This window comes from Ictalurus punctatus, chromosome 6 (assembly GCF_001660625.3).
Source record: "Ictalurus punctatus breed USDA103 chromosome 6, Coco_2.0, whole genome shotgun sequence".
Lineage (NCBI taxonomy): Eukaryota > Metazoa > Chordata > Actinopteri > Siluriformes > Ictaluridae > Ictalurus > Ictalurus punctatus.
In genome coordinates this window covers 7,648,091-7,664,871 of record NC_030421.2, presented here as the reverse complement: position 1 = coordinate 7,664,871, position 16,781 = coordinate 7,648,091, and the positions used below count along the sequence as shown (strand labels likewise).

General features: G+C 39.1%; 1 protein-coding gene across 3 annotated transcripts in view; it reads left to right on the top strand.

Annotated features, from left to right (window-relative positions):
* znf385b (zinc finger protein 385B) overlaps positions 1-16,781 on the top strand; it is a 210,200-nt gene that overhangs the window by 153,388 nt on the left and 40,031 nt on the right. For all 3 annotated transcript variants that reach the window (XM_017469946.3, XM_047156209.2, XM_047156207.2), the window contains one exon: positions 4,961-5,071. In XM_017469946.3, the coding sequence (XP_017325435.1) occupies positions 4,961-5,071 (111 nt within the window). The remainder of the gene's footprint in view (positions 1-4,960; positions 5,072-16,781) is intronic.

The window sequence follows — 16,781 nt, the reverse complement described above, 5'->3', positions numbered from 1 at the left end:
TGTATCTGCATGATTAGCTGATTGAATAATTGCATGAATGAGCAGGTGTACAGGTGTTCTTATTAAAGTGATCCGTCAGTGTATTACATAATGATTCCGTTGTCTAATGTTACTTAATAGCTTGCTTAGTTAAATATGTAACAGCATAAAGTTTAAACAGTGCAACTTAATCACCGTATACACACATTAATCATTTAAAATCAGCTCATATTCCACACCCGGTGTATTCTCCAGTAACATCGCTGACGAAATTACAAACTTATTACAATTAGTTAAATCATAATTAATTAGCGTTCTTGCTGTAATAAGTCTCGTGTGCATAATTAATAAACACTGTCATAATGTATAGGACAGTGAATAAAGCCTAATTATTGTTTATTAATTTTGAAACAGTGTTTACGGTCAGTTTTTAATCAAGGTATGTGATGTCCTGTCCAGAGTTACTTTTAGTAACATACAAATGATTCCCATTTCAAAATGTAATCCCACCCCAAAACGCTCATTTTACATTTGCTACATGAACTTGAGGCCAACGAGATAAATAATTCAACACTACACTGCAAAAACATGACGTTAGCAAGGGGAAATATCTTGAACGTAGTTAGATTTCTCTAGTGTTAACTGTTATAAGATTACAGTAAACCAAATATAAGATTATTAGACTTATTTCTCTGCTTGAAATAGAAATTTTATATATATATATGTGTGTGTGTGTGTGTGTGTGTGTGTATGTGTATATATATATATATATATATATATATATATATATATATATATATATATATATATATATATAGATATAGATATATATATAGATATAGATAGATAGATAGATAGATAGATAGAGATAGCATGTATGTATGTTTGTGTATATGTATAAATTTCTACTTTATTTTAATTTTGTACACCTAGGCATGTGCTAGTCTGAATTTTACATCACTCATTTTTATCATTATCATGATTTCACCTCTGCGTACAAGAAAACAGTACAAGTGAATTTCCCTGTTTCTAGCTTTTCCCCCAAACTCTTCATTCCAGTAAAAGGAAACGAGCAAATGGTACATCTCTTTAATTCTTTCAAATTTTTCATTAAAAGCTTAATATTTTTCCTTTTTTTTAAAACAAAAACAAAACAATTTTGCCCAGTAGTGTACTATTCAGGATATAAGGGAAAACGAACGCTAGCTATTGTACACAAATTATTTCGAACTCATTCGGTTTCTAACTTTATTGAATCATTTTAATGAGTGATGTTCTCCAAGCTTCCCTGTTTTCTATGTGCTTATCTATATACTGTAGCTCTGAGCAATGAACGAGTACATTTTCAGCCCTATACACACCCCTCAGCCAACATTTACATGTGTGGAACCAGTCCAGCAGACCAATTAGCAAACAAACCAAAAAGTATCAATTCCACTCTGATTAAAACTTGGGCGATTACAGTCTAAATAGTACTACACGGGCCAGGCAGTAAACGCTGTGTGTTCTTGTGTTTCCTCTCCTTTCCTGTGATGTAGCTGCCAAGGGAACAAAGCTTATAAGATACCGGCGTTGATTAAAAATGAAAAGTAAAAGATGAGTTTAAGGAAGAAGAGCAGCTCTGAATGGATACGGTTCAGAACATCTCCTGTTTGCTGAAAACCTTTCAGCTATTCAGAGCTGATCAAGAGCCAGAGAGATAGAGATCAACTGTGTGTCTGTGTGTGAGTGTGTGTGTATCCACCTCTCTCTCTCTCTCTCTCTTCCTCGCTCCTCCATCACTCGCACCACGGCCATTTCTCCGATCGCTCCAGGTACGTCACTTCGTCATCTTGTGAGACACTTTCTCGCTTGTCTTTCCCTGTCGTTTCCTCGGTTTTTAAACGCTCCCGTGAGGCTCTACACACATTTTGCTCGAACTAACCTCCAGAAGTGATGGCCAGAGGGTGAAACATGATCACGAAGAGGTTTCTTGGAGAAGAGTAGAAAGGATCAGAATCGTGTGCTGTTCGGATTACTGATACTTCACCACTGTCAAGCTGCTTTGCTGAGTGTCGAGAGGATTTGCTAGTTTGCTTTGCTGCGCTTCCCAAGTAACGTTAGAATAAGCCCGAACACGTAGTGCTGAGTGCAAATGCAACCGTTTCTTATGCAAAGAAATGCAAATTGTACCCACAGGGTGTTTAGTATCATTTAGATTTCACCGATTCTCTGTTATTTTTTTGGGGGAAAAAAAAGATTAAATAGTGAATGTTAAGGGACCGTCAGCTCATAACATAAAATCATTAAGTTCAAAAGGTCCATCAGGGATTGTGTGTGTGTGTGTGTGTGTGTGTGTGTCAGATAGACAGTTCCAGGCTTGCATGTACTGTGCTGTCAGAGTGCTGCTCTCTCTCTCTGTTCATGTTCTCTGTCTCTCCATCTTCATATTCTCCCTGTCTCCTCTCTTGCTGTCTCCCTCTGTCTCTCTTTCCTCTCTCTGTGTTTCTCTCTCTCCTTTCTCATGTCTTTCTCTCACACTACTCTCTCTCTTTGACTTCAATTTTCCCTTTCTCTTTTCCTGTCCTTATCCCCTCTGTCTCTCTTTCTCTGTCTCTCCTCACTTTTTTGCATCTCTCTCTCTCTCTCTCTCTCTCTCTCTCTCACTGCTTTTCTCTCTTCTGTCAATTCAATTCAAAGTACTTTATTGGCATGAATGTTTACATACAATATTGCCAAAGCATCAATATAGATAAGAAAGGAGACTTTAAAAAACAATGTAATAATAATAGGAATAATAATAAAATGGAATAAAAAATAGTAAAAATGCGACAATGCAAGGTGCCAGTGTAGGACAAAAGTATAGAGGTTACAATAATGCCATATAATAAAATACAGTGAGGTAAATTAGAAATAGAGTTTTCTGTTAATAAGCAGTATGAGAGTGTACGATTGTCCAGTGAGACGTGATCAGAGAAGTAGCGGGTTTCTGAGCAGGTGCAGCTCAGATATGAATTTTTCTGCAACCTCTGTAATTAATGGGGTCACATCTGTCTCCTCTTTTGTATAATGGGTATATTAAACCCTTATTCCAGGTATCTGGAAAATAGCCACCTTGCAGGACTAGACTGAACAGTTTTAGTAAGGCCATCTGCAATAGGGCTGAGCTCTATATCCATGTGTCACGAACCTCGAAACGGCACGGAAGCAGGAGCGGGCGGCGGGTGTAGAGCGTAGAATCGGGAAGTTCAAGAAACGTAGTCGTAGGACAGGCAAGGGTCAAGCGATCGGGCGAACAACACAAACGGGGTCAGGCAGAGAGCGTAGTCGAAACCAAAAACAAGGGTTGAGGATCACGAGAAAACAAACAAACTAGAACGGCTTGGCAACGCAGAGAAACAAGCTATTGAGCGTATACTTCACGTAGAAACTGAGTGAATGACTTCCCTAAATACTAGCGGTGAGTGTGTGTGATTGGTGCCAGGTGTGTCTGATCAGAACTCCGGGGATGGTGAGCGCATGCGTGCATGAGAAGTGAGTGTTGCATCTTGGGAATTAGAGTTCTGATCGGACTGAGCTGTGACACCATGCTTCATTTTTTGCACAAAGAAGAAAGAAAAACAAATAAAATGTAAGTCATAATATGAAAAGTTTTATCAAATAGTATTTAAAAAAACGAAGCCCTGCAAGAATATCAAAAACGGTGGAAATATATTGAAAATATACAAATGAAGAGATTAGAATAAAGCAGCTACTGAGCCTATTTACAGACATTCCGCTAATGTCGGGCGTCAAACGGCCGTGTTTATGTCGGCAGAAAATTTCGCTTATTATAAGCATTTATTTAGAAAGAGGCAAACTTCTCTGCTCACAGAACTAGACAAATTTCAGTTTGAAATTTTCAAACAAGAAGAGGAACAAGAACAGCAACAATATGACGAGGAAAATTAGAACAGCATGATCATCAAGAAAGAAGAAGAGGAAAAAGCAGAACAAAAAGAACAACAAAAAGAGGAATCACAACAAGAAGAGGTAGAAAAGAACAGCAAGAAGAGGTAAAAAAAAAAAAAAGAAAGAAAGAAAGAACAATAAGAAGAGGTTGAAAAAGAACAACCTGAAGAGGAAAAAGAACGAAGAAGAAGAAGCAACAACAACAAGAAGAGGTAGAAAAAGAAGAGGAACAACAACAAGAAGAAAAAGAGAAAGAAGAAGAAGAAAAATGAAGAACAACAAGAAGAAGAGGAAAAATGAAGAAGAACAAAACGAAGAAAGGAAAAAGAATAATAATAAGAAAACCACAAGAAGAGGTAGAAAAAGAAGAGGAGCAACAACAATAATACGTTTTATTTACACTGTACTTTTCTTTTGAGGCAAGTCTCAGTGTGACAGTAAGAAAAAAGCAGACAGCTACAGATATATAGCAGATAAAAATGACCTAAAAACACAAAACTATACAAAATTATCATCTTATATTTGTTATAATCTCACAGATGAGCAATAAACCATCACAAGGCATGCTGTTACAGGAAAATCATCAACAACAACACATCCCAAAGTGTAGCGGGATTTTCATATTGTACATCCAGAATTTCAGAATGGAGAATTCAGCAGTCTTATGATGAGATATTACACTTTTTATTGATTTATATTCTAATAGTCTTGGCAGTTTAAAAAAAATCTTCTTCTTATTATTATGACTTCATGTAGCACTGTTTATTCTCCTATCAACTGTCTTCCTTTTCCTCTCTTTCATTTTCTCCCTTTCAACTCTGATTCGTTGTTCCGTCTCTCATTCCACTCTTTCCGTCATTCTGTTGTCTCTATCTCTGTTTTCTCCCACTCGTACGCTGTCACCTCCCTCTCCGTGTCTGTTCTCTCTCTCTTCTCTCTCTCTCTCTCTCTCTCTCTCTGTGTGTATGTTTTATCTTTCATTTCACGTGGGTGTATTCTTTCTAAAGAAAAAAATTAATAATCATAATAAAAATCCCCCCTTATCTTCCAGATGGATCCCGTCCAGAAAGCCGTAATCAACCACACGTTTGGGGTCTCCATCCCTCCGAAGAAGAAGCAAGTGATCTCGTGCAACATCTGCCAGCTCCGTTTTAACTCGGACGTGAGTGCTTCGATCAGACTCTAATTATACAGACTGCATGTGAGTGCATGTGGAAACGTGGGAGCTTTACACCATTTGTGTGTGTGTGTGTTGGGTTTGTTCTGCTCTCTTCTGTCAGCGTATAACATTTCATTAATATCACTGGAAGATCCTAGTCCTGATGCTTTAGTGTCATTGTCGTGCAGATTTGAGCGTTTCCTGCTCTGAAACACCTGATTCAACTCCTCAGCTCAGTAGCATATGCTTCATAAAGATAACATGCATGTGTGTCAGAGCTCTTTAGTTATAGGTGTGTTATGTAAGGCATAGAACAGTTGAGAGTGTGCTGTTACAGGAAAATAATCAACGAGCAAAGTAACGTGACGTGGTCTGACATAAAATTAAGTTACTTTTACCAACCTGCAGATTATTTTCCTCATAAACCACAGGAATTTGCTGATTATGCTAATGATAAAGAACCCATTGTAGTTTTTTTTTTCTCAAATCCATTTTTAGTTACTATTAAAGACAAAGAACGTCCTCGAAGCAAGTCCGATCCTGCTCTCACTTACATGATCTCGAATTTAGCACGACGAACCAGATCTCGTGATCAGAATTCCATCCTGAAGACTTTTCCCTGGCTGAAAACTCGCTGTTTAAAAAAAAAAAAAAAAAAAAAAGTGCTGACACTGGAGACTCCTTCCATAAATGTTGAATAAATATCTCGTTACAGAAATCTTTAGTATATCGGTGATGTCAGAACCGGGTGTGTGAATATAAACCTGATTTGAGTTACTGTTCGAAAATGAATCCGCAACTTCTGATCAATCTGAATCGAGAATTTTACGGAGCGATTTTGTAGCGATTGATTATATTCACAAAGTTTGTGAACCCTTTGGAATTTTCTAGATTTCTGCTTCAGTATGACCTAAAACATCAGATTTTCATGCAAGTCCTAAAAGTAGATCAAATTGAAGCCATGGTAAACAAATGAGACAAAAATATTATACTTAGTCATTTATTTATTGAGGAAAATGATCCAATATTACATATCTGTGAGTGGCAAAAGTATTTTCAATCTATGGGATTGAAAATACTATAGGTGTTTTCAATACAATCTATAGGTGTTTTCAATCTATGGGATGACCATAGATTGATCAGGTGTGAGCGAGTGAGCACCCTGATTTATTTAAAGAACAGGGATCTATCAGAGTCTGATCTTGACAGCATTTGTATGTGGAAGTGTATCATGGCATGAACAAAGGAGATTTGTGAGGACCTCAGAAAAAAGTGTTGTTAATGCTCATCAGGCTGGAAAAGGTTTTTTTTTTAAAAAAAAAAAACCATCTCTAAAGAGTTTGGACATCACCAATCCACAGTCAGACAGATTGTGTACACATGGAGGAAATTTAAGACCATTGTTCGCCTCCCCAGGGGTGGAGACCAACGAAGATCACTCCAAGAGCAAGACGTGTAATAGTGCACGAGGTCACAAAGGAACCCAGGGTAACTTCTAAGCAACTAAAGCCTTTCTCACATTGGCTAATGTTCATGAGGCCACCATCAAGAGAACACTGAACACCAATGGTGTGCATGGCAGAGTTGCAAGAAGAAAGTCACTGCTCTTCAAAAAGAACATTGCTGTACATCTGTAGATTGTTAAAGATCATGTAGACAGGCCAGAAGGCTAATGGAAAATGTTTTGCTGCATCTGGACCAGGACGACTTGCCATCATTGATGGAACAATGAATTCTGAATTATGCCAGTGAATTCTAAAGGAAAATGTCAGGACATCTGTCCATGAACTGAATCTCAAAGGAAAGTGGGTCATGCAGCAAGACAATGAGTTATGAGTTATAAGCACATGAGTTATTCTTAAAGGAGAATAAAGTTAATGATTTGGAATGGCCAAGTCAAAGTCCTGACCTTAATCCTATAGAGATGTTGTGGAAGAACCTGAAGCAAGCAGTTCATGTGAGGAAACCCACCAACATTCCAGAGCTGAAGCCGTTCTGTACTGAGGAACGGGATAAAATTCCTCCAAGCCGATGTGCAGGACTGATCAACAATTACCAGAAATGTTTAGCTGCAGTTATTGCTGAACAACAGGGTCACACCACATACTGAAAACAAAAGTTCACATACTTTTGCCCCCACATATGTAATATAGGATCATTTTCCTCAATAAATGAATGATCAAGCATAATATTTTTTGTCTCTTTTGTTTAATTGGGTTCTCTTTATCTCCTTTCAGGACTTGTATGAAAGGCTGATGTTGTTTTAGGACGTATTTATGCAGGAAATATAGAACATTCTAAAGGTTCACAAACTTTCAAACAGCACTGTATATCACATAAGGAAAAAATAATTAATGGGACTTGTATTCAACTACACAAAGTGCTTTACAAATGATTATTCTGATACTTTTGTCAGCTTCATAGACTCAGCAGTGCAGTGGTGTTAACTGTGCAGTGTTCGTAAGAATGGTACAGAGTGCTTGTTTACGGACGTTACTATATGGCACTGTATTAGAAAGCATGTTTGCGTTTATTAGCATTTGTGTGCGTTTATACAGAGCAGTGTTTCTCAATCCTATTTCTTTAGACCACCAGCACTGCACTGTTTGGTGTATCTCCTGTTCGAACATATCAGGTCAACATCATCAGCTCACTACCAAACACTTGTTTTAGAGAAATACTAAAATGTGCAGTGCAGGAAGGTCATGTGTGACATCAAGCTTTTTTTTTTTAAACCTTCTGACCAATCAAGTCGCAAGTTAGCGGAAAGCAGGAAAAACAAGCATATATATATATATATGTATATATATGGAAAAACAAGCATGGACAGAGTGATGGTGAACAATTAGACTTGTTGGAGAGCAAATAAGGAGATTTGGGACATGCAGAATTGAAAGTATTTCACTGCCAATATTCCAACATTGCAATGTAACTGAAAATAACACCCTGGTTCCCACTTCAAATGTGACTATACACACTCAAGTCTCACAGAGAAGAGTTCCTCTACTTTATTCTGCGTAAAGCCTACTGCCTCTTCAGTTCACCCCACAGGTTTTCTATGGGTTTCAGGTCAGGGGACTGGAATGGTCATGGCAGGACCTTGATTTTGTGGTCAGTAAACCATTTTTGTGTTGATTTTGATGTATATTTTGGATCACTGTCCTGCTGGAAGATCCAACCACGGCCCATTTTAAGCTTTCTGTCAGAGGCAGTCAGGTTTTCATTTAAAATCTGTTGATATTTGATAGAGTCCATGATGCCATGTATCCTAACAAAATGTCCAGGTCCTCTGGCAGAAAAACAGCCCCAAAACATTAAAGATCCTCCTCCATATTTAACCGTGGGCATGAGGTACTTTTCCATATGGCTACCTCTTTGTGTGTTCCAAAACCACCTCTGGTGTTTATTGCCAAAAAGCTCTACATTGGTTTCATCTGACCGTAGAACCTGATCCCATGTGAAGTTCCAGTAGTGTCTGGCAACCTGAAGACGCTCGGGTTTGTTTTTGGATGAGAGTAGAGGCGTTTTCTTGAAACCCTTCCAAACAACTTGTGGCGATGTAGGTGACTTCAGATTGTAGTTTTGGAGACTTTCTGACCCCAAGACACAACTAACTTCTGCAATTCTCCAGCTGTGATCCTTGGAGATTTTTTGGCCACATGAACCGTCCTCTTCACAGTGCGTTGAGACAGTATAGACACACGTCCAATTCCAGGTCGATTCATAACATTTCCAGTTGACTGGAATTTCTTAATTATTGCCCTGATGGTGGAAATGGGGATTTTCAATGCTTGTGCTATTTTCATATAGACACTTCCCATTTTGTGAAGCTCAACAACCTTTTGCTGCACATCACGGCTATATTCCTTGGTCTTACCCATTGTTATGACTGACTAAGAGAATTTGGCCCACGTGCTACCTCATACCTTTACACCCCAAGTCATATTGGAAAAATTTCCTAGTCACCGAGGTGTATTAAAAATATATAAACTATCAATGGGAATATACTTCAAATATATTTTTCTCATATGAATTCATAGGGGTGCCAATAATTGTTGCACACACATATGTAACAAAGATTTTTTTTTTTTTAAATAAACATTCATTTTTATTAACTTGATGCAATTTGTGGAATCTCTGGTTCAGGATCTTAATCATGAAAAACGTGTATTATACTTTGTTTTATTATACTTTACTAAAGCAATGTCTCTGGTTCTACCCGTGGCCTTTTCATCCTCTCTCTCTCTCTCTCTCTCTCTCACTCTCTCTCTCTCTCTCTCACTCTCTCTCTCTCTCTCTCTCTCTCTCTCTCTCTCTCTCTCTCTCTCTCTCTCTCTGGAGAGTTATTTTGCCAGTTAAGTCTGTTTTGTTATATTAAATTATTCCACTGTTTGTTTTCTTCCCCGGTTCTCCTACTCGGCTATTTGAGAGTCTGACTATTTTGCAGCATTTTATAGCTCCGTTGGCCTTCATAAATGTCACTCATTCAATAAATAAGACAAGGTAGCAGTGAGATACTGAGCCCCAGCTGAACACATGCTTATCTATCTTTATGATTTTAGTATCCAGGCTTCTGAAAGCTGTAAATAGGGCCGCATTATCTCAGCTCCAGAAACAAATTTGCAGTTGTCAGATCTCTGTAGTTTGCAGAAGCAGTGTGTTTATTGTGTATTAACTCACCAGTTGTGTAATTGGAGGTAATAATAGACTCGCAGATGTGTCTTCATTATTATTTTATTGCCTTCACTTACCCAATCCAATGTGTTTATCTGTGCTGTGAAGGCTAAATAAATCAGAACAGAGACAGATTTGGGACATTGCCGAGCCCAGGTGTGACACCATACTCATATAGCTTTTAAAGTGTGATTAAGAAATCAGGAATAGTTTATGCCATTACGGTTATTCTAGATCAGTTTACAAATGCCATACAGTCTTGGTTGAAATCAATCCAACTAATTACAACAATTAATGAATGAATGATTTATTACTTTAAATGGATATCCATACTTTCTATGGCTGTTCAAAAATGCAACCGGTATACACACTGAGAATATGAATATCCACATGGAGGATTATAATAGCACTATATTAAATGAACTTGAGGCTGGGAATCTAAAACAAAAATAGAAAAAAGAAAACGCAAATCGACTTTTCTGCCTTTTTTTATGGTCTTTTTTTATAGTAATAATCATTTCAGCACAGGATACGCTCGTTGATTTAAATAAATCTAGTGGTCCTTATCAAACCCTCCCGGCAACATAATGCCTCAAAGCGGTCAGATGTTTGTTTTTGAAGACGGCTGGTGATCTACAGAGGCCGGAGCAATTGTTAGTGATGAAAGAAATGTTGAGTGGAGTTATGCAAAGTTATGCATAAAGATAGCGGTGCAGTCGTCGTCGTACCCCCACCCCCAACTGTGAGTCATTATCCATGTTTTGCATTTCCGTATATTGGTTCCTTCTTTGCCGGTCAGGGATACTCAACTCAGTATCCCTCTATGAGCAAAAAGTACTTGATTTACTGAAAGTAGAAAAGCACCAGACTTTTTGCCATTTTATTTGATTTCAAACACTTGTAAGGGCGCACGGTGGCTTAGTGGGTAGTACATTCGCCTCACATCTCCAGGGGGTTCGATTCCTACCGTGGCCCTGTGTGTGTGGAGTTTGCATGTTCTCCCTGTGCTGAGGGGGTTTCCTCCGGGTACTCCGGTTTCCTCCCCCAGTCCAAAGACATGCATGGTAGGCTGATTGGTATGTCCAAAGTGTCCGTACTGTATGAATGGGTGTGTGAATGTGTATGTGATTGGCACCCTGTCCAGGGTGTACCCCGCCTTGTGCCCCATGCTCCCTGGGATAGGCTCCAGGTTCCCCCATGACCCTGAAGAGGATAAGCGGTATAGAAGATGGATTGGATTGGATGGACATACACTTGTAATCTGTTAAATAGGTATTCATTCTGACATTAGTAATCTGATGCACTGTGTGGATGCATTTGTACACAAGCAGTTCTGTCCAGCATTTAATGGAAGTATCATTGATTTGTTCAGAATTAGGAGGACGACATCTGATTTGTGGTCAAATGAGTGGTTTTGTATATGTTTTATAGCTAATATTTGTGTGGTTCCGGTGAAACCATGGCAACAGGCAGTCAATTATAGATCGCAAAGCCTTCTAGTCACCAGTGTGGAGCAAATCTGACCTCCACAATTCAGTTCATTTAAAACTTTCTGTATAGCACTCTTAACAAAATAGACATTGCAACAAAGCAGCTTTGCAGAAATCCCCCTGAAATGCCATAAGGAAGAAACCTTGATTGGAACCAGATTCAAAAAGGAACCCTCGAGTCCTCTTCTAGATGACATCATTAAAGTATACAGGTGTAGAAGAGTGAAGACAAACAGTACTAAGCGTGTTGAAAGGATTCAGTATGTGCACATTGTGAGTAAGAGTCCTGGGATGAGCGCAGATGATTACAGCAGCAGTTCTTAAGTACAAATCTACAGTATTCAGGTGAGATTATCCAGACAAGTGTGAGATTGCTGCTGGCGTGAACACAAGGTTTAAAAAAAACTAACATGGCAGAAGAAATTCGGGGGAAACTGTGTGCCTCGATTGTTTAAATAAACCCATTTAAACTCTAGCAGTTTCACTGAATGAATAATTGAATCCTCATCCTGAAGCAGCAGTGTTAAAAGTTGTTAAACGTTATCCTCATAAACTATGGCAGGTTGAAAACAGATGCCAAAAACCGAGATGCTGGGTTGTGTGATATTAAACTGTACACCCAGGGTTGTGTCTGGTTGAATGTTTGGATCAGATCTGTAGCCACAGAGCTACAGTACATTGTGGTGGTTGTTGTGTGGCTCTCTATGGGGGGAAAAATGAGTAATTACTTACTGTACAGCCATGTTGTTGCCTTTCATTGAGCCATTTATTTTAAGACGAATGGTGTCGGGTGGCATCGTGCCCAGGCTGATGGGGGAATCCTGCAGCGAGCCGTAATAGAGGAGCGGGAAACAGACGGGAAACATGATTGTGGCATCTGTTTTGTCTCATTTTGCATCTTTTTAATCCACATTGTGAAATGCAGCCAGAGATTCGGAACAGCTCTGCACGTGTGAGGAAAGCAGGAACGACTCCATTGTTCCTACTCATTAAACTTAATTAATCGATCATTATCGACGCTGGAACTGGATTTTCCCCAGCACACACTATGAATTGCAACAAGTCTGAGACTTGAAGTGCTGCTTGAGTGTTGGTCAAGGCTTACAACTTCACATGCTCACACATTCACATTTGAAATACACACAAATTTCACTCTTGTTACTAGTTGTGTGTGTATGTGTGAGGTAAACTCGTATTGGAATGTTTTGTGTGTGTATGTGTGAGGTAAACTAGTGTATTGGAGTGTTGTGTGTGTATGTGTGAGGTAAACTAGTGTATTGGAGTGTTGTGTGTGTGTGTGTGAGGTAAACTAGTGTATTGGAGTGTTTTGTATGTGTGAGGTAAACTAGTGCATTGGAGTGTTTTGTATGTGTGAGGTAAACTAGTGTATTGGAGTGTTCTGTATGTGTGAGGTAAACTAGTGCATTGGAGTGTTTTGTATGTGTGAGGTAAACTAGTGTATTGGAGTGTTTTGTATGTGTGAGGTAAACTAGTGTATTGGAGTGTTCTGTATGTGTGAGGTAAACTAGTGCATTGGAGTGTTTTGTATGTGTGAGGTAAACTAGTGCATTGGAGTGTTTTGTATGTGTGAGGTAAACTCGTGTATTGGAGTGTTGTGTGTATGTGTGAGGTAAACTAGTGTATTGGAGTGTTTTATGTGTGTATGTGTGAGGTAAACTCGTGTATTGGAGTGTTGTGTATGTGTGAGGTAAACTCGTGTATTGGAGTGTTGTGTATGTGTGAGGTAACTAGTGCATTGGGGTGTTTTGTATGTGTGAGGTAAACTAGTGTATTGGAGTGTTGTGTGTATGTGTGAGGTAAACTAGTGTATTGGAGTGTTGTGTGTGTATGTGTGAGGTAAGCTAGTGTATTGGGGTGTTGTGTTTGTGTGTGAGGTAAACTAGTGTATTGGAGTGTTTTGTATGTGTGAGGTAAACTAGTGCATTGGAGTGTTTTGTATGTGTGAGGTAAACTAGTGTATTGGAGTGTTCTGTATGTGTGAGGTAAACTAGTGCATTGGAGTGTTTTGTATGTGTGAGGTAAACTAGTGAATTGGAGTGTTTTGTATGTGTGAGGTAAACTAGTGTATTGGATTGTTCTGTACGTGTGAGGTAAACTAGTGTATTGGAGTGTTCTGTATGTGTGAGGTAAACTAGTGCATTGGGGTGTTTTGTATGTGTGAGGTAAACTAGTGTATTGGAGTGTTTTGTATGTGTGAGGTAAACTCGTGTATTGGAGTGTTGTGTGTTTGTCTGTGGTAAATGAGTGTACCAGACAGTGTTTACAATGATTTATAAGGCAATCTAGTGTATTGGACAGTATTTACTATTTATATGTGAGGTAAAGGTGTGAGGTTTGAATAACATCCTGATTAGCAGCTCCTGCATCCTTTTCTTATTTCTCTCGGCTTACTAACAAGAAACAGGACATGGCTTTGCAACTCTGTGTTAATCTAAAACAGATATTTCTCCACACAGCTTCTAAGATGAAATAAAGCAGCATCTGCGGGGTTCACGTAGGTCGAGAGCAAGTATCAAAGGGTGCGGTGCAGAACGAAGAGGTCTTTGATGCTAATTCTGGATGTGCTTGTTCACATGCTGTGATCTTTCTCTCTCTCTCTTTCTCTTTCTCTCGCTCTCTCATTCACTCACTCACTCTCTCCCTCTCTCAGACCTGTGGGATATTATTAACCTCCAGTTCTAAGAGAGAATGCAATGCTCTAGTTAGCATCTCGGAACAGATCATGCCGTTCTCTTAATTTTGAACACTCGATTTCAGTTTGTTAACACTAGCTGTTACGTTCTAATGAGAATATTCTCTAATGTATTGGCTTACGAGTCGAAAAATGGCCAAAAAAAGTAACTTTCTCCTTAGACAGTTACCAAACAATGAGTGGTACTAACAAGGTGTCTTCACCGTGTAAATCGTGATGCACAACTCTCAATCTGTTAATGCGATTTCTGATACGGTTTGCCTCTATGTTTTCTCTATAAAAATGGACGAAACCGTGGAAGCGGCCATCTTGAAGCCGGGTCACTTTCACAATGCAGTTAGCCGAACTTTTAAGACAGAATAGTACGCTAGGTCTGACTTGACCTTTTGATGATTTACAGATGGTATTACTGAGCTGAAACAATTTGTGATGATTTAAACATTCAAATAAACATACATGATGCTCAACGGCTGGCTGGAAGCTTCCTTTGTTTGTTAGCTACAGGGCAAAACTAAGAAGCAAACTCCAGACCCTAAACACGTCTTAGTTGATCGACCGCTTTTGAGAGAGAAAAAAATTGTGTTTAAAGTTTGTTTATTTAAAACCGTTACCGATGGAATGGTATTCGATGTCACTGCTGCTTTTCCTTTCACTTAAACTACATTCGATGTGTGTGACTTGCAGTCTGATTAGCTTGTTGGCCAGTAGCTGGTGAACATAAACAAGCGCTCTGTCTCTCTCTGTCGGTTGTTATTAGCCTCATGTTACAAGAGGAAGCATTACTTTGGTTAGCATGTCAGAATGGATCAGGCATGGGTCTTAACTCTGACACACTCAATTTCAGTTCACCTTTATTCTTCGTACATGCTGTGATGCTGCATTTTTGTTGTGCACGCAGCGTCATTTAACACACTTCGTCGACAGAAAAAGCGTTTTGCTAAACTAGCACTCCTTAGCATGTCATCACAGACGAGGGACTGAGAGACCGTGGAAAGGGAACTATTAGGCCATTTTAAGCTGATTTTAATCATCAAGGTTTTTTTTCCCACCCTCACGTGGCTGTTTTGCGTCAGGATTCTGGCTCAGCTATGAAGATTAGCTCATGCTCTCAGAAACTGACTGCCTCCGTCTCTGGCTTCATTAAAGCTACAACACTTCACTTCACGTTTCTGTGACAGGTGAAAAAGCCTCTATGATGAAATTTAATCCTATTCTTTAGAGCTTGTTGAGCCTACACTGTGTCATCCTATCCTTATAGCCTGAGGTGTGAAGGAAGAAAAAACAGGAGGCAACTGGAGGTCTTTGCTAACAGCGTTCTTGAAAACGACCTGTAATGAAGTAGCACTACGACTTTCTGTCGTAGTCTTTTGCTCTGATAATAGGATAGCAGGCAGCTGGGAAACGAAGACTTAAAAGGTCTTGCATGAAACTGTATTGCAAATGGAAAGAAGATACACAACACACAGTATCTGATACTGTGAATCCTCATATTAGCCTGGAAACATCTGTAAGACGAGTTACCATGGTTTCCTAATTCTCTGCCTAAAGCAAAGTGATAAGCGTTGGTTGTGAAATTGAACCTTATATCTTTAAGTCAGCTTTTATAGTCTTAGCTTTCAGCCTCACAGGTTGCTGTTAGTGATCAGCTAACAAATCCATACTACTTCTCATCCCAGACTTGGCGACCAGAGATCAAGTTTGGTTGCTAAGCAAACAGTTACATAATATAGTATATAATTATACTCTGTAGTTTATTAATGACTAGTAGAAACATTCATTCATCAGTAACCTCTTTATCCTGGTTAGCATTGTGGTGTATCCAGAGCCTTTTCTGTGAACACTGCATGTGAATATACACCCTGAATGGGATGCCAATCCATCACCAGGAACCATACACACTCATGCACATACTCATTCACCCATAAGGTACATTCTCACACACACACACACACACACACACACACACACACACACACACAGTGATTTTATTGCTACAAGTCACCAGTCGCTGTGCTATGAAGTCGCCAGTAGGCGTCATACCTACTACTGGTTGCCTTGGTAGCATTTATCAGTGGATGGCGCGACTAGCCTTCCACTTTTGACAACAAACCAGTTTTCTTGCTGCTAAAATTAACCATTCTGGAAGGAGAGTGTTTGTATATAAAATTTACCAGTGTACTTTATGTATTCTTCATATGCTACAAGATGAAGGAGAAGCAGTGTGTGTGAGCTCTTTGCCATTGTGGCCATCTATCTTGCGAAAGTGCAAACGCCGGACCGTCTGGGTCCAGGAAACAAGTTGGCAGGCGCCACTGCGGATCACGGTTCACGTGCGCTCTATTGACTTCACTCCCATTGGTAGTCGCTGCACCAAGTCGCTCCAAATTTGCGTAAAGTTCACCTTTCTAGTCGCCAACGGTCGCTGTCGCTCATGTCGCTGGAAGTCACCAGCTCTCGTTGAAAATGAATGGTCTCCAGTCGCTTTGTCGCTGCTAGTCACTGTGTGTGTGAACGTACCATTGAAGTCACGAGACAGGCTACTGGCATGTTTTTTGGACATGGGAGGAAACCTACGAACCCAGAGGAAACCCACGTGGACACAGAGAAACTCCATATAGACAGTAACCTGAGCTCAGGATAATACTGATTTTTTATAATATATATATATATATATATATATATATATATATATATATATATATATATATATGTATGTGTGTGTGTGTATATGTATGTGTGTGTGTATGTATGTATGTATGTATGCATGTGTATATATATATATATATAAGTATTATAAGTTTAAAACATTTATTGCCTAAACACAATGTTCTTTTTA